Raw genomic sequence first — 20,920 nt, forward strand, 5'->3', positions numbered from 1 at the left:
CCACTCTTCCATCTTGTTCTGCGATCCCAAACGTCATGCCTCTGAGTCATTTTCATAACTTTTAAGTGGTCTCAGAAAGGTGGTCTGGTGTGAATTTTATGTGGCATGATGAATTGTCCCAAGACAACGAGTCCTGCGTGCATCTCTTATAGATGGCTCAGACGTACTCTCCTCCTCTTTACATTTCCTGATTCTGCCAGTCATTCGATCTGTAACCAAACCCCAAGCATTCATGTGCCCTACAAGCACAAACAAACACAGGATGCAAGCAATGCTAAGAGTTCACCAATGTCTGAAGAGCTGCATTTTAAAATAGTTAAATTATACTTGAATTTTAATGACTAAATCTGATATCAATGCAAAACTTTGTTTAAATACATTCTCCTGGACATAAACGTGACACAACAATTTGTTAAAGTGATAGTTCACCCAAAAATTCTGTCATATTTACTCACCCTCTTGTCATTTTAAACCTTTAGGACTTTCTTTCTTCCACAGAACACAAAATAAGATATTTCTGTAACCAAACACACTTCTATTGTATGGACACAAAACCAATGCATGTGAATGGGGACCAGTTAACAACATTCTTCAAAATATCTTCCTTTGTGTTCTGCGGAAAAAAGAAAGTCATAAAGGTTTAAAATGACAAGAGGGTGAGTAAAGGATAACAGAATTTTCATTTTTGGGTGAACTGTCACTTTAACTATAAAGCTTTTCCATTGGAGGCATGAAATGAAAACACAGAAAGTCTACAAGTCACATTTATTTAATTGACAAAAATGAAGACTGGAGCTAATATTATATAGAGGTGATAGTTACAACTACACAAAATCTTTTGCGTTACATTATTTGGTATGGACAAGGTGAATTAGGTCATTGTCAGAGGGACAATTAGGAACAGTGTCTGGATACTGTTACAAAGGAGACCCTTAAAATGCAACACCAGTCCTGTGAATAAGCAAGGGCCCAGTGGACAGGGTATAAGATGTATATTTCACTTTTGAAGGTTCCTTATTAGGAAGTGTAAACAAGAACAGTTCAAAATGATTATTCATTTAATGTTATGTTTGATGACAAAACATTTTATGGAAAAACGAATTCAGTCCAGAACTCAGCAGTGGAATTTTGTTATCGGATGACTGTTAGATTGCCGTTTTCAGAAATCAGGTCAGTTTTTGATGGGTAGACCACTTTAAGGTTTCCATCAACATCCATAACCTTCACTTGAAGAATGGCGAGTTCATGGGATGTCGGGTTTTCTGCGGGACAATCTGAAACTGCATCCGCTTCTTCATCTGAGCCCACGCCCTCCTTCTGCTCGAAGGTCAATTTATTTAACTCTGCCATTTTCTAAAACAGAAACAAAATATTTAAGACTAAACAGCTGCTCATAACATACAGATTGTAAACACAAGATACTGTCAATTTGAACCGTTTTCTAACTCTTTATGCAGTTACAACAGTGTGAAACAGCAGATTCTCTTGGCTGTCAGCAGCTAACTGCATAATTGCCGATGAAAGTCTAAATGCGATGACCTTGATAACCGATTTAACGGTGTGATTATTGAGAATGTCTTGCGTTATCTCAGTGTAAGATATTCAGTAGTTATTTGAGCTGCCGTAAAAGTGGAACAGGTCATTTGTCTCGTGGTAAAAAATCTCACAGCTGCAATCCGACCCAAATTCTCAGTTGGCAGTTCTTCCTTCCATGTCACGATTTTCCATTCAGGTCAGGTGCCGTTTTCCATTTTTTTTATTTGTTTCTAAATAGAAGAACTATATAACCATTGTGGTGTGTTTTAGAGTCACCTCCCTGTATCAGGCTTTTATGAAGTATGTGTACTCAACTATTTTAAATAATGCTACTAGAATTTAGCATTAATTAAACTAAACATGCATTTGGGCTAATATAATCTGCTGTACAGTCCGGGCTCTTAAATTGCAAGTGTATTATGTGCCTCTGTGACACTGTACACCGCGTATGTGTGTCTTTGCAGAAAGATGAGCTCATTTCTTCCACAAAGGTATCAGCATTCAAAAACTGTACATTAAAAATACACAGCATTACTGATCCAATCCAGCACTCCTGCAGGACACAATCAAATCACTGCGCTTCCTGAAATGTACATCATAAAATACTCTAAAGTATGTGTATTGTGTGCATAAGCATTTATAACAGAATTGTTGTATTTTTGCTAGTTTTGCATACTAAAAGAATATGCTTTTATATTTGAATTAAAGGCGGGGTGTCCGATTTCTCATAGCCATTGTTGATGTTCAAATCACCAAAACAGACACACCCCACCCCCATCTTTCGCTTTCGTCAGCGCTCGGCTCGACTAATGTCCATCCTGTGCATTGTGCACCTTACTGCTGATTGGCTACAAGGTTGTTTTGGTACTCGGCTCGACTTTGTCTAAACAAGCGTAATTCGAAAATCGGACACCCCGCCTTTAAAATACACATTCTCACACGCAAAAACACAGTAAGCAAATAGTACTCAGTAATCTTACTGTTATCAGTGTGTCCATGACATCTTTACAGACTTGCAGACTGGTGGAGCTTGTCACTTCTAAGAACAGCTCGCATGTGGTCTTCTTTATCTGCATAGACACAATTGTGATAAAAGCCCCTTAGGAATGATGAATATTGCATCATAGTTATTGTTTTATTTATTTTTTGCCAATTTGTGTCAAAAATAGCATACATTTATATAAACAAAACAATTTTGAATATGGAATCTTGAACTGAATTATTGATAGATAACTGACATATAAAATTATGCTGACAATGTTCTTTTGAAAAAAGGAAATACCGTCTGAGGGAAATTGACGGATAACCCTTCTCATTGACATCGGATAAGGAAGTCATTAAAAACACATAAAATCCGCACTCAAACAATATACCTGCACCATATCTGATCATTCCTCAAGACATATACTCATAGATTACCTTCGTCCTCTCACTGTTTGTGATTGGTGGGAATGAGATCACATGATCTTCTGCGTCAACCAGGCAGGGATAAAGATCTTTGCCATCAAGGAGTTGAAGGTATCTGTAATAGAATGAAAAGAGACAAAGCAGGAATACGTCAATAAAGCGTAAACAAAGTAATGAATCTGTCACAGCTCAGTATTTGCACTTAGCGTTCTGTGCCACCCGTGTAATTATGTGGATGAAGTTACACAAATTAGGCATGACAACGGGTTAAATATCTGACACATGAGGGATATTTCTTGGATCATTTAAAGAGGGCAGAGACGTTAAACAATACCGGGAGTATGACATGGACCTTGTGCTTTGCATTTTAAAATGTGAATTTTTAAAATGCTAAATTTTCAAATTCAATATTCATGATCAAAGTTACTGGTTTCGACAGTTTGTGCCCTCTGCTGTTTAAATTTCACTGTACACACAAATTATTATGGATTAAATGATTAAAAAACTCACTTTGGTACTAATATTATAGTAATTATTAACATGTTAAGCATTTCATCTCACTTGTGAAGTCCCGAAACATTTTGCCGTTTTTTCTGTTTTCTTTGCTCATCGGCTTCCTGTTGCAGTTGCTTCAAAAGTTGAGCTGCCTTAATCTCCTTTCGGCCCAAAGGAACTATCTGCACACACATTTATTGCAAGAATAAAACATTGAAACACATCGTATTGCCTTTGGTCTCTGAGGCAGGTGTTGAATTTACTGGCAACACAGAGAAAAACAAAAGCAAGATAAAAGGCCGCTCATTTATTATTAAAAACTGAGGATAATGGGACTTCTCCGTGTCGTTAATCAGCTGGTGGGGCTTTGAAACTAGACTCCTGCCATTCATAAAAAAAACTGTGTGGACAACTTGCATTAAATATTCATTTACATTCTCTGTTTGACTGTTATGCAATCAGTGAAGGTGCTCTGATTGATTAAGCAATACGCTGAAGGGCCAATTATGCTGAAAACATCAAGATCATTAATATTTGAATATGAATATGTCGATAATAAATCTTATTGAACCATTCTGATCTTGTTCATTTGATTTCCTGATGTTTGTAGAATGTCCCATTCAAGCGTATTCAACATGTCTCTGAAGGTGGGACTTGAAGACGAGAGATTTATTTTACATATATAGTTATCCTACATAACCTTTGTGAACAGAAACCTCCAGCTTTAACCTGAACCTGAAAAATTCTTGATTTGTGTTCCGGACATGCCCTTCCTTTCAGAAAAACAAGATGTGTTGCCTTTTTGCTTTTTGATAGATCTCTAAGCATATCTTTTGGCATGGCCTGAATAAAACTTTTTCACTCAGATATACTCTAACAAGCGTCCACTCGTACCTTTAGTGTATCTGGAGGTCTGACGTCATACAAAAGAGGGGCCTTAACTAAGGCCAGGTCATGAGTTGCTATGGTCGCAGTCGTCCTTCTGGCACAAATGTCATCATGAAGTTTGGTCTACAAAGAGGTTTGAGAGATAACATTAATAAATTGTTTGCTAAAATACATGAGCTAATATGTGTACATAATTAGAAGAAATATAGCTGAGATTTCAGTTTGATCATCAGTTCAAACTTCCCCCACCTGAGCAGTTAGAAACCTCTTGAGAGCATTTCCCTGTCTGAGGTTCATGCCCTTCACAATGCAGCACACTATGTACGGCCGGACGTCCTTAACACCTGGGGAAACTTTCACCATAACAACTGAAGGTGCTTCGGATAGCTGCAAAACTCTCACAACCATCCTGTTGAGCTCGTCCACTTCCTCCACCTCTTTTTTGCCCTTCCGCTTTCCAGCACTTTTCTTCATGGAGACGTTGCATCCTGTGTCGTCCTTCTCGCCCGCCTCTCCGTCCTGCTGCTTGCCTTTTCCTTTCCCCCTTCCACCTGCCCTCAGGTAGTCCAGCACTGATTTGGTCTGGCAGCCGTTCACCATCTTCTCAAGCCTCTTGTCCTTCAGCTTGTTGCCTTTAAAATTGATCTCCTTCAGCTTGGGGCAATTGGCCAGCTCAGATGGGAGCTCCTGGAGCTTGTTACTGGAGAGATCCAAAACCTAAAATGAGAAGGCAGGGTTCATACAAATCCCAAAATGCCGGACGAAACCGATAACACAGAACCTAGTATATGAATATATTAAGCAGTGCGAGAAACCTTTAGAAATGTTTTGTTATTTTCTGTTATGGTCTAGTGCTGAAAAAAGAATACAAATTCTAACAGTGTACCATTAAAAACATTAGAAAATTATTTTACATAGTATATTATTTTGGGCCATATTTCAGTATGATTTAATGGGGTTCTATTGATTCCCAACAGAGATCATTATAATTTCCATCAAAACCAATCCAATTCCCAATATAACTATTAAATTAATAATAGTTTTTTTCAGCAGGAGTGGCTAAATGACTATAATTATCAGGTTACTATAATTATTATATTCAACATCAACACACCTTAAGAGCTGACAGGTTATGAACCTCACTGCTCAGATCCTCTATCGCGTTTTCGGACGCAATGATGCTGCTAAGTAGTTCCAGTTTCGAGGACCATAAGTCCTCGGGGAGCCGTGATAGCGCATTTTTGGATACATTGATGCTGGCGAGCTTTACACATTTGCTCAGACCCTCCGGCAGAGCTGTGATGTTGTTGCAACTTATGTTTAAAGTGTTTAGCTCTCTCAGCTCGCAGATGTCCTCGGGCAAAACATGCAGCTGATTGACAGACAAATCCAGGACTTTGATCGCCTTCAGCTCGCCGATGCTCTTTGGGACTGACGTGAGTTTGTTCCTGCAGAGGATCAGGCTCTGCAGATGAGACAGTTGTCTGATGCTTTCATTGACCTCATGTAGACTGGGACACTGACTGATCTCCAAGTAGTTTAGGAGCGCGAGGCAATAAAGCCGCGGGTGAATTCCGCTGCAGCTCTGGATCTTTTTGTCAACCGCTGAGCCTTGAAGTACCAGCTCACGTCTGTTTTCCTTTTCTGCCTTTTCTATTTCTGGCCATACGTCCAGTGAGGTGTTTTCTTGAGCCATGCCGTCCAACTCATTCAACCCGGAACGTGGATGGGGCACAACCCGGAAGAGTTCAAGAGGGTACGTTTTCGCATGTATTTTTCAGGGTTTTCTGTTTTCATTTTCATTTCATTAAACACTTAATAACATTAGCACTTATTAAGGGATGTAAACGTACTATAAAAAAAACATTTCCTAAACGACTTACTACGCTGTTTCATGACTTCACGTTCTTATTACGAAGAACTACAATTACCAGCATGTTTTCGGTATGAGCTACTGTTGCGCATGCGCACAGGTTTCAGTTGTCAAACGGTGGTTATGGAGATAATCGGAGGCAGCTGCGGTATTTGGGTAAACACCTTTTAAAAAGCATAATGAGTCCGCCAAATACGTTTGTATTAAAATAGTAATGACTGGGTTATTCTTTATAACTGATGTGGATTTTCTTATCGCTGTTTTGCAAGAGTTTTAAGCCTAATGTAACTGTTAGGCTAGCCAGATAACACGCTAGCGCTCAATAAAAGCACAACAAACATTGCATTGATAAGTGTCATTTATGATATGTTACAAATCTTTTAAACAAATGCGAGCTTTAATGTGTAAGTTAGACGGTACAGCAGTTACAGTGTTGTAACGGGTTGCTATGTGGTATTGACAAACCTTCACATCATGTTGAAAGTCTGCATAGATTGCATTATTGTTGGTAAATTCATTTTTCATTGCGAATAGTTTTTTAATGTTTTCTTTCATGTCAGTAGTATGAATTGAATTAAGCATACCTCAACACAATACATTATTTACCCCATGTAGAGGAATGTTGCTCAATATCATGTTGTCTCTTGTGTTGTAAATAGCTTGTGTTGAAGTGTTATTTTAGTGCTGTGTGATATTTCTCATTGTGTTCTCTCTACATCTCCATTAGAGCTCAGGTACGGGATGCCTCATAAGATAGGCTTCACTGTGATCAGCTGGTCTGGTCATGAAGAAAACTACAGTGCCAAAAAGTTGATGCTCCATGCACCCACCAACAATGGCTGGAGATCCACCAGGTTAATGAACTCTAGATTTTTAGCAAGGATTGGTTAAATAAATGACAGAAAAATGATCTCTCAGGCCTGTTAATAAAGTAAATTGTTTCTATTTTTAGTATACAGTATATCTAAATGACCTCTGAACCATTCGTGGTTGCTTTTACCAAAATGATAAGATTGAGTTTCATACAGTATTTGTTTTTACTGAAGATGTAAATTAAATTAATGAAATGATTTAATCTAATGCTATCATTGCTGTGTGTAGGTTCTGTCCATTTCCTCAGGAAATCACTCTGCTCTTAGTTGAGAGATGTCGCATCAGAAAACTTCAGCTGCTAGCCCATCAGTACCTGATACCGTCCAAGATAGAGTTCCATGTTGGAGACCGAATGCCAGATCCCAGCCCACCAGAGCAGGCTCAAAACCTCCAGAGACTTGGGTGAGGAAATCCTGAACTCATTTAAATTCTGCTTTTTTGTTAAATCTTTACTTACAGTTGCAAATCTGTCTGACACAGGGTGTGATATCCCTGCAGTTTTGCTGAGCACAGAGATCTGATCTTAAATGATTTGTATTGTGCAGATATGTGTCTCTTTCTGACAATGAGAAGACTGGTTTCAGAGCCAGAGAGCTGAAGTCAGTTCATGTTGATGCAGTGGGGACGTACCTGAAACTCACCTTCCACAAAAACCATGTCAATCAATACAATGTCTATAACCAGGTATGAACAGATTCGTGATTTGCATGATTTCTTATTTGCATTATATCTCTGCTGTTTTGTCTCACCTTTTTTTCTTAAATTATAGGTTGCATTGGTGGCCCTAAATATTTTAGGGGACTCTGTAGATGGAAATTACATCAGCACAGCAGTAAGTATCTGTTTGCTTGTGGAGTTTTCCTGTACTCTTCAGTTTGTCCTCCGGGTGGCGATGATTCCCTCTTCAACATGTTTTTCTGATTCAGATCAGAGAGTTTGAGTTCTGACCAGTCAATTTACACCAGAAAAACTTCAATGATTTATAGGTTTACTTGTTCAGAGTGAGAACGTTACATCATTTATGTAAGGGTTGTATACAATGTAAAACCAAATTGAGAATCCTTAAAACGTAAGTTCATAGTTGTGTTAATTGTATTGACTGTTATGAAATTCCTCTGTTGTATTACTGTTGGATTTCATTTATTTTCATTTCAAGTTTTATTACAATTCAAATTACAAATCAATCCTTTTGTGTATTAACTGAAATTTCTTAATTCATTTATATTTCCATTATATTATAATAAATAAATCTCAATTTCTTAATTTCATAATTGTCTAAAACTTTTACACTATATCAAGCACCAAGTTGTCTACACACGTTGCAGAATAGGCCATTCCAGGATGACAAACAAGTTTTTAATACTAGGAGACGACCCACCAACATGTCCTCATTGTCAAATCCTTCAAGCATGTTTTAGTAGATTGTGCTGGTTTTAACCCTGTGAGAAAATGTTTTTATACAGATAAATCCTTTAGCTGTAAAATGTTGGAATTTTTAAAAATATAAACCCAATATAATATAGACAAAAAAATGTTCGCCATGGAAGCTGGTACAAACAAACAAACAAACAAACAAACAAACACTATACCAGGCGGAAGAGGAATTTAACCTACAGTTGTTTTAGCATTTATTCGTGCATGTTTTGAACAGATCTTACATGTTTAACAGAAGGTAAAGCTGTGTGTGTGTGTGCTCACACGCTGCGGACCTTGAGCAGGTGTACTGGTTTGTGTTTAGTGTTTCTAAAGTTTTGGAATGCAGTGTGTAATGTGAGTCAGAGCTCCACGAGCACAGTAGAGCTTCAAATCAGATCACTCATCAATATATCCATATCACCACCACTCTCAACCCTATCTCACTTCCCCTCTCTCTGTTTTCCTCCCACTTCTTACTAACAATCTCTGCATTGTTTATCTCTAATCCTCTCTCTCTCTCTCTCTCTCTCTCTCTCTCTCTCTCTCTCTCTCTCTCTCTCTCTCTCTCTCTCTCTCTCTCTCCTCTCTCTCTCTCTCTCTCTCTCTCTCTCTCTCTCTCTCTCTCTCTCTCTCTCTCTCTCTCTGTCTCTGTCTCTGTCTCTGTCTCTGTCTCTCTCTGTGACTTTTTCTGGTGATAATAACTTTTGGTTCTGGCAGAAATCATAAAATAAATTGTATTTATTGACCAGACGTTAATAGTGGGATGGCATTTATTTTGACAGTATTATACTTGAGTAATCCATATTCCTGGTTTCCAGCCAGGAATCCATTTCCAGGTCAGAAAAGGAATTTCTTAAGTGAATATGATTATGCTTTGCTTTAAAATATTGTAAGAGCTCTTTTCAAATACCTGCCTTGTAACCATGTAAAAGTCATGGCAGTGAACTGGTCAAAATATACGGGAACCTTGATATTGTTTTGTTTCCAATAACACGTTTGTGCTCTGTGTGTTGTGTGTTCCCAGGTAAGCAGAGATCAGCTGATGGATCAATATCTCAACAGCAGTCAACACGGCTCAGCCCTGGATGGCACAAACACAGGGTAAAACCTGAAAATATACTCTTTTAAATACTTTGTGCATGCGATTTCTTTGTTTTTCTGATTTCACCTTATAATTGTCTCATAGACTCTCAAGTTATAAAGGCGATTCCATCTCTCCGCTTGATGACCTTGCGTTTGACATGTACCAGGACCCTGAAGTGGCTCACATCATCCGTCTACTTGATCAGAAAAAACAGGACGTGGTTCAGCAGGAGAAATTTGATCTGGCCAAAAAACTCAAACAGGCAATCGCTGATCTGCAAAAGGTCGTTGGTTACACTTTGTATCTATTTTTCAGTCACGTGTAGTTTAGTATCGATAGATAGATGAACCTTTAAGGCTTGAGAAGGTTGAAATGCATCTCTTTAATAACATGGTAATTATAGCCTTGTGGTAATTACTGACCAAATGAAAGGTTTCAGTGTTAAAACAACTACTCTGTTCTTATTCTGGTTAGGTGGGTGAGCGTTTGGGCCGGTATGATGTGGAGAAACACAGTGCCATAGAACGAGAGGACTACGACACCGCCAAGCAAAAGAAGGAACAAACGGATGCTTACAGGCTGAATGTCTACCAGCAACTGGAGCTCCACAACCTGCTGGACATCAGTCAGGTAAACATCCATCGTTACATCTTATAATTGAATGAATCCGTGTTTGTAGCCTCTTATATTCCTGTTGGACACCATTATTCATTTTTCTCCATTGAACGCATGAATAATCTTTTGTCTTGAGGGCCCCCGGCTCCAGTGAGATTAGTACTCTGATATGTCCACTTCTCAGCTCAGTAGTTATTGTGCGGCTCGCCCGAGATCAGGTGCTTGCTTCCTACGTATCTGATACCGGGAGATATATTTATGCATTAGATAATGAACAACAATCACGCAGCACTCATTTTGTGTGTGACTGAGAGCCTTTGCCGAGATCGACCCTTTTGTGTGATGGCATTTGTTCACATTGTCAGTGTTTAAGATATAGAGTAGACAGTAGGTTAGCCTTTGTTGGATTTTAAGTAATATAGGGCAGACTTTTTTCGTAACACTTTCTGTGCATTATCCTTTCATATTTATTATTTTCTTGTTAATTTTATTTAGTGAACTATTACGACTATTACTTAAAGGAACAGATTAGTTCACCAAAAATGAAAATTCTGTCATTTACTCACCCTCAATTTGTTCCAAATCTGTATACATTTCTTTCTTCTGATGAACACAGAGAAAGATATTTGGAAGAATGCTTGTAAGCAAACAGTTCTTGGCCACCATTGATTACCATAGTAGGAAAGATATCTCTGTACATTTCTTTGTTCTGTTTAACACAAAAGAAGATATTTTGAAGAATGTAGGAAAGCAAAGAAATATAATGTTGTGCATTCCAATTAATATCAATCTGCAGTTGTTTTGATTTAAGCCATAATATCTAAAAAAATACAGCTAACTAACACAATGAAACACAATAAAAACATGATAACATAATAAAAAAATTATGAGTTTGGAACCAAACTCTTTATATACAGGTTTGGAACAACTTGAGGGTGATTTTAATTTTTGGGTGAACTGTCCCTTTAATAGTAAATAACTTCAAATGTAATATTGTATGTAATATTAATATTTTATTTTGTTTAAGATCCAGAGAATTTCAGAGGTTTTCAACTCTGAATTTCCCTCTCCTCGCTCCGGTAAACAGAAGCACACCCCTCATCTGGCGAATTCACGTAGGAAGAGGAGTCAGGGGCAACATGCGATCGGTTCAGATGAGCAGGACACCCCAAAACCTGTCAGTCCCAAACACACAGTTGCCCCAACACCCCTCACTCCTCCTCAGAACTCCAGGAGTGATGTAAGTCCTAATATAAAATGTTTCTTATAAAAAAAGTGGACATATAGCTTGATTTAGATTTGTGTATTTTATTGAAACTCTGCTCCTTTGCATTCTCCCCCTCACCAGTGAATTAATCCAGAGATTTACTGACACAAAGCAAGTCTTTGTATATGTAATATCTGTGTGTGATTTGCTGTGGCAGGCCACAGAAAGTTTTATGTTTCAGAATTTAATTAAAAGGTTTAAAGGGAATGCAATAATTGCTGCGAATGGCAAAGCTAGTGGAGTTACAAAATAAGGAATGTTAATAAACACATTTCCCAAAGACTGTACTTTACATTACATTGTTTATTTTGTCTGCCCCCTGGCCTTCATTCTTTGGACAAACTGCATAAACAAAAATAGCCAATTTACAAATGGCTTACTTGTATGTAATGAGTATGTTTGTATGTTTCACAGATGAGTGCCACTCCTTATGACGAGAAGCCTCTACCTGCTCTTAGGAACATGTCGAGTGATCAGCTGGTCGGTCAGCTTGAAGAAATGCCCCCTCTGACAGTCTCAAGTACCCCACGCAGCCCTGGGGTCCCGGGACAACCAGAAGTGCTCTCAGAGAATGCTCAGAGAGAGGCCAGTCTGCCCATTGAGATCTATGGAGACAGTCTGGTAAGACACAGCATTTGCAGCAATTGATTGGTTTATTTTTGTGAACGAGTGAATGAATAGCAAATCAGGATTCCTGTATGTGACATAAACCAATGAATGCTATGAAAAGAGTATGAAAAGAGTTTGGATATATGTTAAGCCCAAATTTCCTGTACTGTCCTGTCAATCAGTTTTAATGGGTTTTAGTGTTTAACACCTACCTGAGATCCCCATCTGTAACAACTGTTTACGGTCTCACAGTACTGGACAAAGGTCAAAAGATCATGTGGTATATTCCATCTGTGTGGTTTTGTCTGGAATGTCCTCACTTTCTGAGTTTCTCTCTTAGGTGGCAGGGGCCTTTTCTAAGACCTGGTCCTACAGAGAGGATGCCTTGCTGGGGGTCTACAAAAAACTGACGGAGGTCCCACCTGGAACCCCAAAAGCAGAACTGCGAAGCATGGCGAGAGCTGCTGTGTTCCTCTGCAAGAAAGCTCTCACTGATAAAGTGTCATCCGTACGTGATCTCTCTCTCTTTATCTTTTTATGCAGTCCCTTTCTCTGACTTTATCAGCCTCTGATTTTCTCTCTCCATCACACTTTTGTTTCCCTGGCTCGCTCTCTCGTTCTAATTTTTCTCACGATCTCTTCGTTTCAGTTTTATTTCAGATGGAAGACGGAACGGCACCATCTGCAGTACTGATCGTTTTGAGTGTTCAGCGGGTGTCATGTTCTGTCTAGTATTGTAGATTATCTGTAGAAGTGATACAGCAACAAACGTGGGATAAAGCCTGGCTTTATCTATCCGATGGGCGCCCTCAGCCTGGGTTCGAGGGAAACTGTGAGAGAACAGGTTTTTGGCTAACAGTGGGCTAGACTCTGGAGGGTCTGTAGCATAATGTTGTAATGGTCATCCACCGATGCTGCTATTCTGCAGATTTATATTAAAATGACGGTCTAGTTAAGACTTAAGTTTAGAAAAGAAACACTTAACAGTGTTATCAGCAGTTTAAAATATATGGATCTTCTTTTGTATGTTCTTATTGGCCACAAAAGTGACTACACACCACACAACTCTGAAACCTATATATTGAAACCCTGACCTTTTTTCCATATCTATGTAAAACATGCGCTTGTCAGGCAAATGAAAAGTCCCCGTTGATGAATTTGTCATGGGAAAAATTCTTAGAGAGTTTAACGTGTTGAGCAGCTCTTATGTAAACTTATTAATGCTTCTCTTTAGCATGTGTAAATGTCTCTGTCCCTCAAGCATTCGTGTTTGTGGCCGTGATGTGACAGCTGTGTCTTTATTGCGCTGTCACGCCTTTGATATATCACCCAGTGGATGTCTGCAGCCTTACAGGGGTTCATTCATAAACTGTTTTAAATGATTTGTACTGAACAATGTGTCCACTGCTGGACACATTCCAGTTACCCTCTCCCCGCGGTTATTTAGTTAAACAAACACAGCACAGCGTTTCACTGTGGGTTTTAGCTGGCCTGCTGAGGGTCACTCTGTATCGTGTGTGTTTTGTGTTGTAAAGGTCTGTGGTGGTTGTTATACAGCTTATATGTGCTGGATTACAGTCTAAAACTATACACATGTATTTTAGACATTTTTCCCTAAGAAGACTATAAGCTGATTTCTGAATGCTTATTTGTTGTTATTTTTTTGTTGTTCATTTAGCTCTCAAAGTTAAATAATTTATATATGTGGGACCCTGATGGAATAAATGACAGATGTGATATGAGACAGTGAATGTGTATTTTAGTGTGTATAGTCACAGGTGTCTCTGTCTCATAGGTGTTTCAGGGGTCTCTAAAGCTGCTTCGTATGATTCTCAGTGAGTTTATTCCTAAACATCAGCTGGGAAGATCAGAGGTCAGTCACTGTGTGGAACAGACCTGGAATAATCTGCTGTGTAGGACCGGAGACTCTGCCCTGAGACTCCGAACACTAGCCATCACCTTCATACAGGTCAGCACAAACTCCTGAAATGAGTTTTAAGAAAGATCTTCTTAAAACATGTTTTTTAGGAATACACGCATGTAGATTCCTGACCTTTAGACATCTACATGTTTGTAGCAGTATTGTACACTTGTTTAAAGTGATAGTTCACCCAAAAATGAAAATTCTGTCATCATTTACTCATCTTCTTGTCATTTCAAACCTGTATGACTTTCTTTCTTCTCCACAACAAAAAATATATTTTGAAGAATGTTGGTAACCAAACAACAGCGCTACCCATTGACTTGCGTTGGTTTTGTTCCCATGCTATAAATGTGAATGGGTACCGCTGTTGTTAGGTTACCAACATTCTTCAAAATATCTTCTTTTGTGTTCTGCAGAAGAATGAAAGTCATGCAGGTTTGAAATGACTAGAGATGATGATGAAATAACTTTCATTTTTGAGTGAACTATCCCTTTAAGGCCTGTTGAAATATATACAGATATAAAGCAATCTATTAGTAAGTGTGACAGAAACACTTGTGATATACAAGAGTATCTTTTACTTCTAGTTTATAAAGTTTTATAATATGTTTTCAATAAAAAATATACAAGGCAATATAATGTTTTTACACCAGAAAAGTCGCCATTGTTTGCAGAATCTTTTCCAATTGAGGGCATCTGACATGAATGTGAGGAAAGAAATAAAGTTGTTTGTTAATGGTCATGCAGATGTTAGTGTATTTAAGGCATTGTTGTGTTAAAAACTGACCTTTGAGGATAAGCCCGGTGTGTTTGTTTACAGGAAATGGCTTTATTGAAGGAGGTGAGAGTTCTTCAGATGGTGCCTGTGGAACTTGTCAAGCCCATACAGAGCAGTTTACCTGCGAGACTGGCACTTAGCAGACTGGAACTGCTAGAGAAGCTTCTAGAACAGCTGGGCACCAAAGACTCTGGGTTCACCCTCGACAATGTCATGCGGGTATCAACAGCTCTCTCTCTCTCGCTCTCTCTCTGGTTAGACTTACCGACCATATGATAGATGACTCTCTGGCATTAGATTGTGGTCAGTGTAACTATGGCACGGTTTCACAGAATTACCATGATGCAGTTTATACAGCTTTTTCTCCATGTTCCAGTACGGTAACTTTTGTCATACAAACCTCTTAAACTGTTAGTCATCCTCAGTGTTCAGTTTTCTTCAAAGTCTTAATTTGCAGCTTGTCATCATGTGCTTGTTTGCAAGACAAACCTGAGACGGTCCTACAGCAGAGACTGTTACATTTCACAATGAACTGAAATGTAGACTCTTGAGGTTTGTGTCTGCACTTCATACAGTGCGTGAATTGTACGGAGCACTTTAACTTCTTGTTCTTTTCGGCGCTTCACACGTCCTGGTCTCAATATGAAGAGAGCAGCCCGGACTTTCTTTAAAACATTTCTTTTTGTGTCCTATAGAAAAGTCCTACTAGTGTATTCCCACATGAGGCAAAGTAAACAATGACAGCGTTCAAGGCGAACTGTTCGATTAAGACACACTTTTGGAACAGAAGCCAATGAATCAGTCCTCTTCAATATTTATTGGGTTTTTCTGTTAGTTTGGCCCCCTGAACAGCGAGCAGCAGCAGAACGGTTGCTGTAGGCTACATGCAGCCATAGCTGCTAAATGTTTCCCTCCTGTTGAGGTTTCCTGGGAGATGAGATGGGCTACAGGGCACGGCACAGGGGCGATTGGGTTTCCAGTAATTAAAATGTGAGGTTCAGAGCCTGCGGTCTCATGAATGGGATCTGTGTATGCAGAGAGATAGACAGAAAGTGAAAGACAAATGAAAATATTTGAGTACGTTGACATAAGATTTTATGGCTTTTATTCTAGAAATACAGTAACCAGGGTAGTAATTTTGTAATTAAATGTATGCGTTTAGTTAAAGTCAGTAGTAATTGAATGTTTGTTTTGTTTTAGTTTTTGGCAGGAGGATTGGAGCACAGTGCAGCACCAGTGCGAGAACTCTCTGTGCGAGTTGTTCAGTCCATGTACCGTCTTCATGGTAAAGCGGTTCTGAACTACCTGCCACCGGATGACTCGAGCACACGGAAAAACGTTCTATACAAAAACCTCTTTGATTCGCTAACTAAGTTAGATGGAAAAAACGTAGATACGCAGGTAAGAGCTCAGTTAGTTTTAAATCATTTTTGTATTACTCTTTTGAGTTTAAAGAGAGGCAAATTTAATTCGTCTTACAGAAGCATATATCATTGTATTGCCTCTATAATATAATACATCAATTTCTATATGGTAATAAAGATTAGAATATAGAACTCTAATGCAGCATAGCCAACATGGCTTCTTTTACACAATTCACATTTCTGTTTCTCTGTAGATGCCAAAAAAGGGAGCAGAATGGGAAGAATGTCAGCGAGAGGAGGAGGAAATTAGGAGCTTACAGGAGCAGATAGCAGTGCTGAAGGATATCAGTGTAGGTTTTAGTCGACATGACAGATGTTATTCATATTTTGTGTTTCATACACACACATCATGAGAGCGTTGATGAATCTTTTAGAATCTGTTTTGGCCATAAATGGTTTACATGCTGAATCCATTATTGCATTAAAAATATACATTTTTGTTTTAGGAGAATGGGAAGGAAAATACCAAAGTACCTGAGAAAAAGGCTGAGAGGACAAGAAAATCAGGTGTGTAACTTTGCACATGTGCATGCTTGTTGGGGATATTGATCAATTTAAACAAAACCAGATCCAAATTCACAATCTGAAGTATACTGGTTTTTATCTGATTCCCTCACATTATGTCAGTTAACATTGGATATGTTCCTTTCTTTTTTATCAGCTGTTAAAAAGGGAGCCCGGCCTGCTGATGTGAAAGGCAGCCAATCAGCTGTGGCAAATTACTTGGACAAGTGAGTACCTCTCCATGAACACTTCTGTGAGTTTTGGCCTGAGCATAATTCTCACAGTCATCCAGTCAGGACAGACTGACTCGCCATCACATTGTGTGGCTTGAGGTTGTCCTCGTATGTTATACTATGATACATTCTTTAACCTTCTGAAAGATCAGAGATGATGCTGGTAATGTTTGTCTTGCAGTTTGTGTATTTTCTGTGGGGTGCGAGATGAGTCTTTCACTGAGGATGGACTGGACCTCCACTACTGGAAACATTGTCCAATGCTGCAGCGTTGTCTTCAGTGCAGACAGGCACATAAACACACACATAGTCATCATGTGTTTTGAATAGCGTTTTGTATAATAAAAACAGGCACTTTTTCTTATCCGTTTTTGTGTTACAGGTGGTGGAGATTGCGAGCTTGACAGAGCACCTGATGACAGAGTGTGAGCGGAGGGCCGATTTTACCCAGTGTCCTCTCTGCTCTGAAGCCCTCGTCCGAGACAAGTTAACTGAGCACGCTCGGAGCACATCTTGCAATCGTGAGTCTTATTGTGGCCTAAATCCTCCCTAAAAATGTAAACACTATTGCACTATTTATTAAAATATCATATTTTATGTTAAGTCATTTCTTACCTGTAAGGGCAATTGACTGATACCAATAATGTAGGCCAACCTGACCCACAAACACTCGTGTCATATTTATAAATGTGGTGAATTTCTGAACTGGCAGCATTTATTCTGTGATGTTTCTTGACTATAAGTTTTGTTTTCTGGTGATGAAATGCCTATTTTAGCACCAGCTCCTGGAGAAATCTGTAATCACTGTCCTCTCTGCCATGAAAACTTTGCCTCAGGAGAGGAGGTAAGACCTCACACGTTCAAAAAAGTTTTGCCTTCACCTCAGAGCAAAAAAGTCAGCTTTTTCTCGTTTAATATACAGTACTGTATATATAAGCATTCTTTAATAAGACTAAATAAATTACCTATATTCAATAGGGCTGCCAAACGATTAATCGCGAGTAATCACATCCAAAATAAAAGTTTGTGGTAACGTAATATACAGTACGTCTGTGAACTGTCCATATTAATTTTGTATTTATAAAAGACATCATACAGATAAATGTATACATATTTAGGAAACATTTTGATGTATTTATTTATATTTACCAGTAATTTAAATGATATATAAATGTTTATTGTTTTTTTATTTTTCTTAAATTTATGTATGAATGTGTACAGTATGTTTTTATAAATACAAAATAATATGCACAGTACACAGACAAATATAATGTAAATGCAAACTTTTATTCTGGATGCGAATAATCGCGATGAATCGTTTGACAGTCCTAACAACAATGAAAATATGGACTATCCTGTTAAAATCACAAAATAGTGTGTTTGTATTATATTATACAATGTGAAGTATTAAGTATGAAATTCACATCTGACACTTTTCTAAAACTTTTTTTGTAAACTAACGGATGTTGAATTACAAATGCTAATCAAAATGTTCATTCTTAACTGTACTGGATTTTTTAAAGAATTCACTGTTTGGGTGAGCAATGAGTTTCATTTTATTGAAGCACCCGTGTGGTTTACATGTTCTAAAATCAGTCTTTAGGGAAATCTTTAGTAATGGAAAAACACTGTCTGACATCAACATGCAATACGGCATGTGTAGTAAATCATCGCAACCACTTTGCATAAGGATTATTTACAATTTTGCATAGGGATTATTTACATGTGCATACCCACAATGATAAATGAATGACTCCAGTAATAAAGTGAGTGTGGCCTCTCTCTCTCTCTCATACACCAGTAACAGTCCATGTCTTGTATGTGCAGGGCTGGAAGTCTCATCTCATGGGAGCAGACGGTTGTAAACAGAACACGCGGCAGAGAGCGCTACAGCAGAGTACTGTCACATACACACAAGGTGATCATTCATCTCCCTCAGCCTCAATGAGACCTTTACAACCCCACACACACCACACAATGCCCTATAAAGCCCCTATCCACTTTTCAAAACCCCGCCTTTTAAAGACACACACAGAGACCCTTGAAGGAGTTTACTCAGGGCAGGACAGGGCACAATGTGTTTCTTGTTTAATGTTTGATATATTTGATTTTCTCTTTCTTTTTGGCATTAGGAAAGCTAGTGAGCACAGCTGTAGCTAAGACGACAACATCCACATCCGATTCAAAGGGTCGAGGGATGGGGAGAGGCAGTCGCATCCCTGCTCCCGCATCCAGAATCAACAGAGGCACAAGAATTCAGCCAGGCAAGGCCTCTATCCACCGGCTACAGCAGGCTTAGCACAGCGTTTACAAAAAACCATTTACCTGGATGGAAAAAACCTTAATTCATAGCACAATTATGTGAATTGTAATACAGGAGCAGGGTAATATTAAATATTGCACTATAGTTATATTGATTTAGAAATGTTTCTAAATGACACAAAAAGCAGTTAGTATAGTTGGTCTTAGCACATGCTGAGGTAAGATTTATTCTTTGCTGAATGTAACCCAACACATATAGGTGGCTGACAGCGCGACAATCTGTGTCTTGATGGTTTATGGACGGAGACACTTGACCAGTGAGCAAGAACACTGCTCTGTGTTTACCTTTTAATTTCAGGCTTCTCACCTGGATGTTTTGTAATTTATTTGAAAGTTTATTCTTGTATCTTGTTTTATACGTTTGTGTAGCGTGTGAGTGTATTGTGCTTGTTGTATTTTATGGGAACCTTTTGTGATTGTAGCACTTTGATCTTTTGAAAGCATCATCAGCACCACAGCCAAATATGAAAAGTAGCCTTAAAAAAAATCAGATAATGCACTTCAGTTTCCTCATGAACTCTGTTTAATCAGCAGAGAAAAGTTTTTCTTGAAGAGGACAGCGACTCATTCAAGTTGCGGAACCAATTTGGTGCGTTTGAGAAAATCATGACTTGTTGATGCAGAAAGAGTGCCAACACATGAGGCCACTGCTGGCAGGCTAATGGGCCAACAGGGATGATTTACAAGACGTGACACGATTCGACTTTGCATCAGTATTATAAAAACTCTTGGTCTCATTTGCATTTTTCTGTCAAAAATGGCTGATATTATTTATAGTTGCTGGCTCTTGTTTTTATCCGTATTGTGATTCAAGGCCCATTTGTTGTTCTAAATCTTGGACTGAGAATTGGGACAAACATTTTGCTATTTGTTTTAGCTCACATAACTACACCGTACGTGCGTGTAGTTTAAATCATCACAGGTCAACAGAAATGGAAATAATGTGAAAGGCTGAACAAGTTTATTCTGTGCCTGATAATAAGCCATAATATTATATTTAAGGTATTCTGTGTACAGTGAGCTGCAAATGTTGTCAGTCTGTAAGGTTTGTTGCTTAAATAGCATGGCATACAAAAACGTAACAAAGTTATGCCCGACTGACCGTAAGGAACAAACTGACTTGGACTGTTCCCGGCACAGAGGGCGTCATGGTCGTTTCCTTTTAAGAATGTATCATGCCAGCAAACCTACAGGTGTGACCCATTACACTTATATACAGATACGTGGAAAAATATTTGCAAACATGGCTGATGCTTACATAAAAATGTATTTATTTAGCAAACAAACGTTTGAATACAGTTTATTTACGGAAGAGATTAGTGGTAGTATGAGACGTTTTGAAAGTAGAGCTTGTTTTTTGTGTTTGCTATATGCAGTATTTATTTTAGGTAGAAGAGCTTTTGGCTGTTAAAACATTTATAAAAAATATACACCAGTAAGAGTAATATTGTGACAATAAAATACATTTCCTTTTTCTTAAAATTTCTAAATCATCACACATTCCTTTCATATGCCTCAGCTCAATATATCAACATCAGTGGAACCTGATATCCGTTTTGTAATTTTGTCCGTCAGAAACCGCTTTAATAAATGTTATTGAAATAAGTTATGTCATGTTTTGTCTCGACCTGATAGATTTCTTACATTGCAAATTTGATCTTCATTTGTGCAG

The 20,920-nt window shown here is 38.4% G+C and overlaps 2 protein-coding genes across 3 annotated transcripts; one reads left to right on the forward strand and one right to left on the reverse strand.

Moving 5' to 3' along the window:
* Positions 1-751: 751 nt before the first annotated feature.
* lrrc47 (leucine rich repeat containing 47) lies at positions 752-6,075 on the reverse strand. The gene is made up of 7 exons (XM_057356651.1): positions 5,441-6,075; positions 4,576-5,043; positions 4,333-4,449; positions 3,505-3,620; positions 2,956-3,058; positions 2,517-2,606; positions 752-1,353 (listed from the first exon to the last, which is right to left on the reverse strand). Exons 1-7 carry the CDS (start codon positions 6,020-6,022, stop codon positions 1,132-1,134), a joined length of 1,698 nt encoding a protein of 565 aa, XP_057212634.1. The 5' UTR covers positions 6,023-6,075; the 3' UTR covers positions 752-1,131.
* cep104 (centrosomal protein 104) lies at positions 5,988-20,850 on the forward strand. Of its 2 annotated transcripts, none has more exons than XM_057356650.1 (22): positions 5,988-6,082; positions 6,927-7,053; positions 7,301-7,474; positions 7,618-7,756; positions 7,842-7,904; positions 9,513-9,589; positions 9,675-9,855; positions 10,047-10,202; positions 11,215-11,427; positions 11,869-12,075; positions 12,404-12,571; positions 13,859-14,032; positions 14,808-14,984; positions 15,966-16,166; positions 16,384-16,479; positions 16,636-16,696; positions 16,851-16,920; positions 17,108-17,216; positions 17,309-17,447; positions 17,703-17,770; positions 18,754-18,844; positions 19,059-20,850. In XM_057356650.1, exons 2-22 carry the CDS (start codon positions 6,941-6,943, stop codon positions 19,223-19,225), a joined length of 2,844 nt encoding a protein of 947 aa, XP_057212633.1. In that variant the 5' UTR covers positions 5,988-6,082; positions 6,927-6,940; the 3' UTR covers positions 19,226-20,850. The 2 variants fall into 2 exon arrangements, with proteins under 2 accessions (XP_057212633.1, XP_057212632.1); XM_057356649.1 differs by lacking the exon at positions 5,988-6,082 and adding an exon at positions 6,283-6,355.
* The last annotated feature ends 70 nt before the right edge of the window (positions 20,851-20,920 follow it).

The sequence above is a fragment of the Triplophysa rosa genome, linkage group LG17 (genome assembly GCF_024868665.1).
Source record: "Triplophysa rosa linkage group LG17, Trosa_1v2, whole genome shotgun sequence".
Taxonomy (NCBI): Eukaryota; Metazoa; Chordata; class Actinopteri; order Cypriniformes; family Nemacheilidae; genus Triplophysa; species Triplophysa rosa.

Excerpts from the sequence above, each read along its gene's own strand:
- lrrc47 (XM_057356651.1), bottom strand. The coding sequence starts at position 6,022 with ATGGCTCAAGAAAACACCTCACTGGACGTATGGCCAGAAATAGAAAAG. Across the intron at positions 4,450-4,575 it reads AGAGGTTTCTAACTGCTCAG|ACCAAACTTCATGATGACAT; the intron begins GTGGGGGAAGTT and ends ACCTCTTTGTAG. Across the intron at positions 1,354-2,516 it reads TCATGGACACACTGATAACA|AAAATGGCAGAGTTAAATAA; the intron begins GTAAGATTACTG and ends TTTCTGTTTTAG.
- cep104 (XM_057356650.1), top strand. The coding sequence starts at position 6,941 with ATGCCTCATAAGATAGGCTTCACTGTGATCAGCTGGTCTGGTCATGAA. Across the intron at positions 14,033-14,807 it reads TAGCCATCACCTTCATACAG|GAAATGGCTTTATTGAAGGA; the intron begins GTCAGCACAAAC and ends GTTTGTTTACAG. Across the intron at positions 17,448-17,702 it reads TCGGAGCACATCTTGCAATC|CACCAGCTCCTGGAGAAATC; the intron begins GTGAGTCTTATT and ends TGCCTATTTTAG.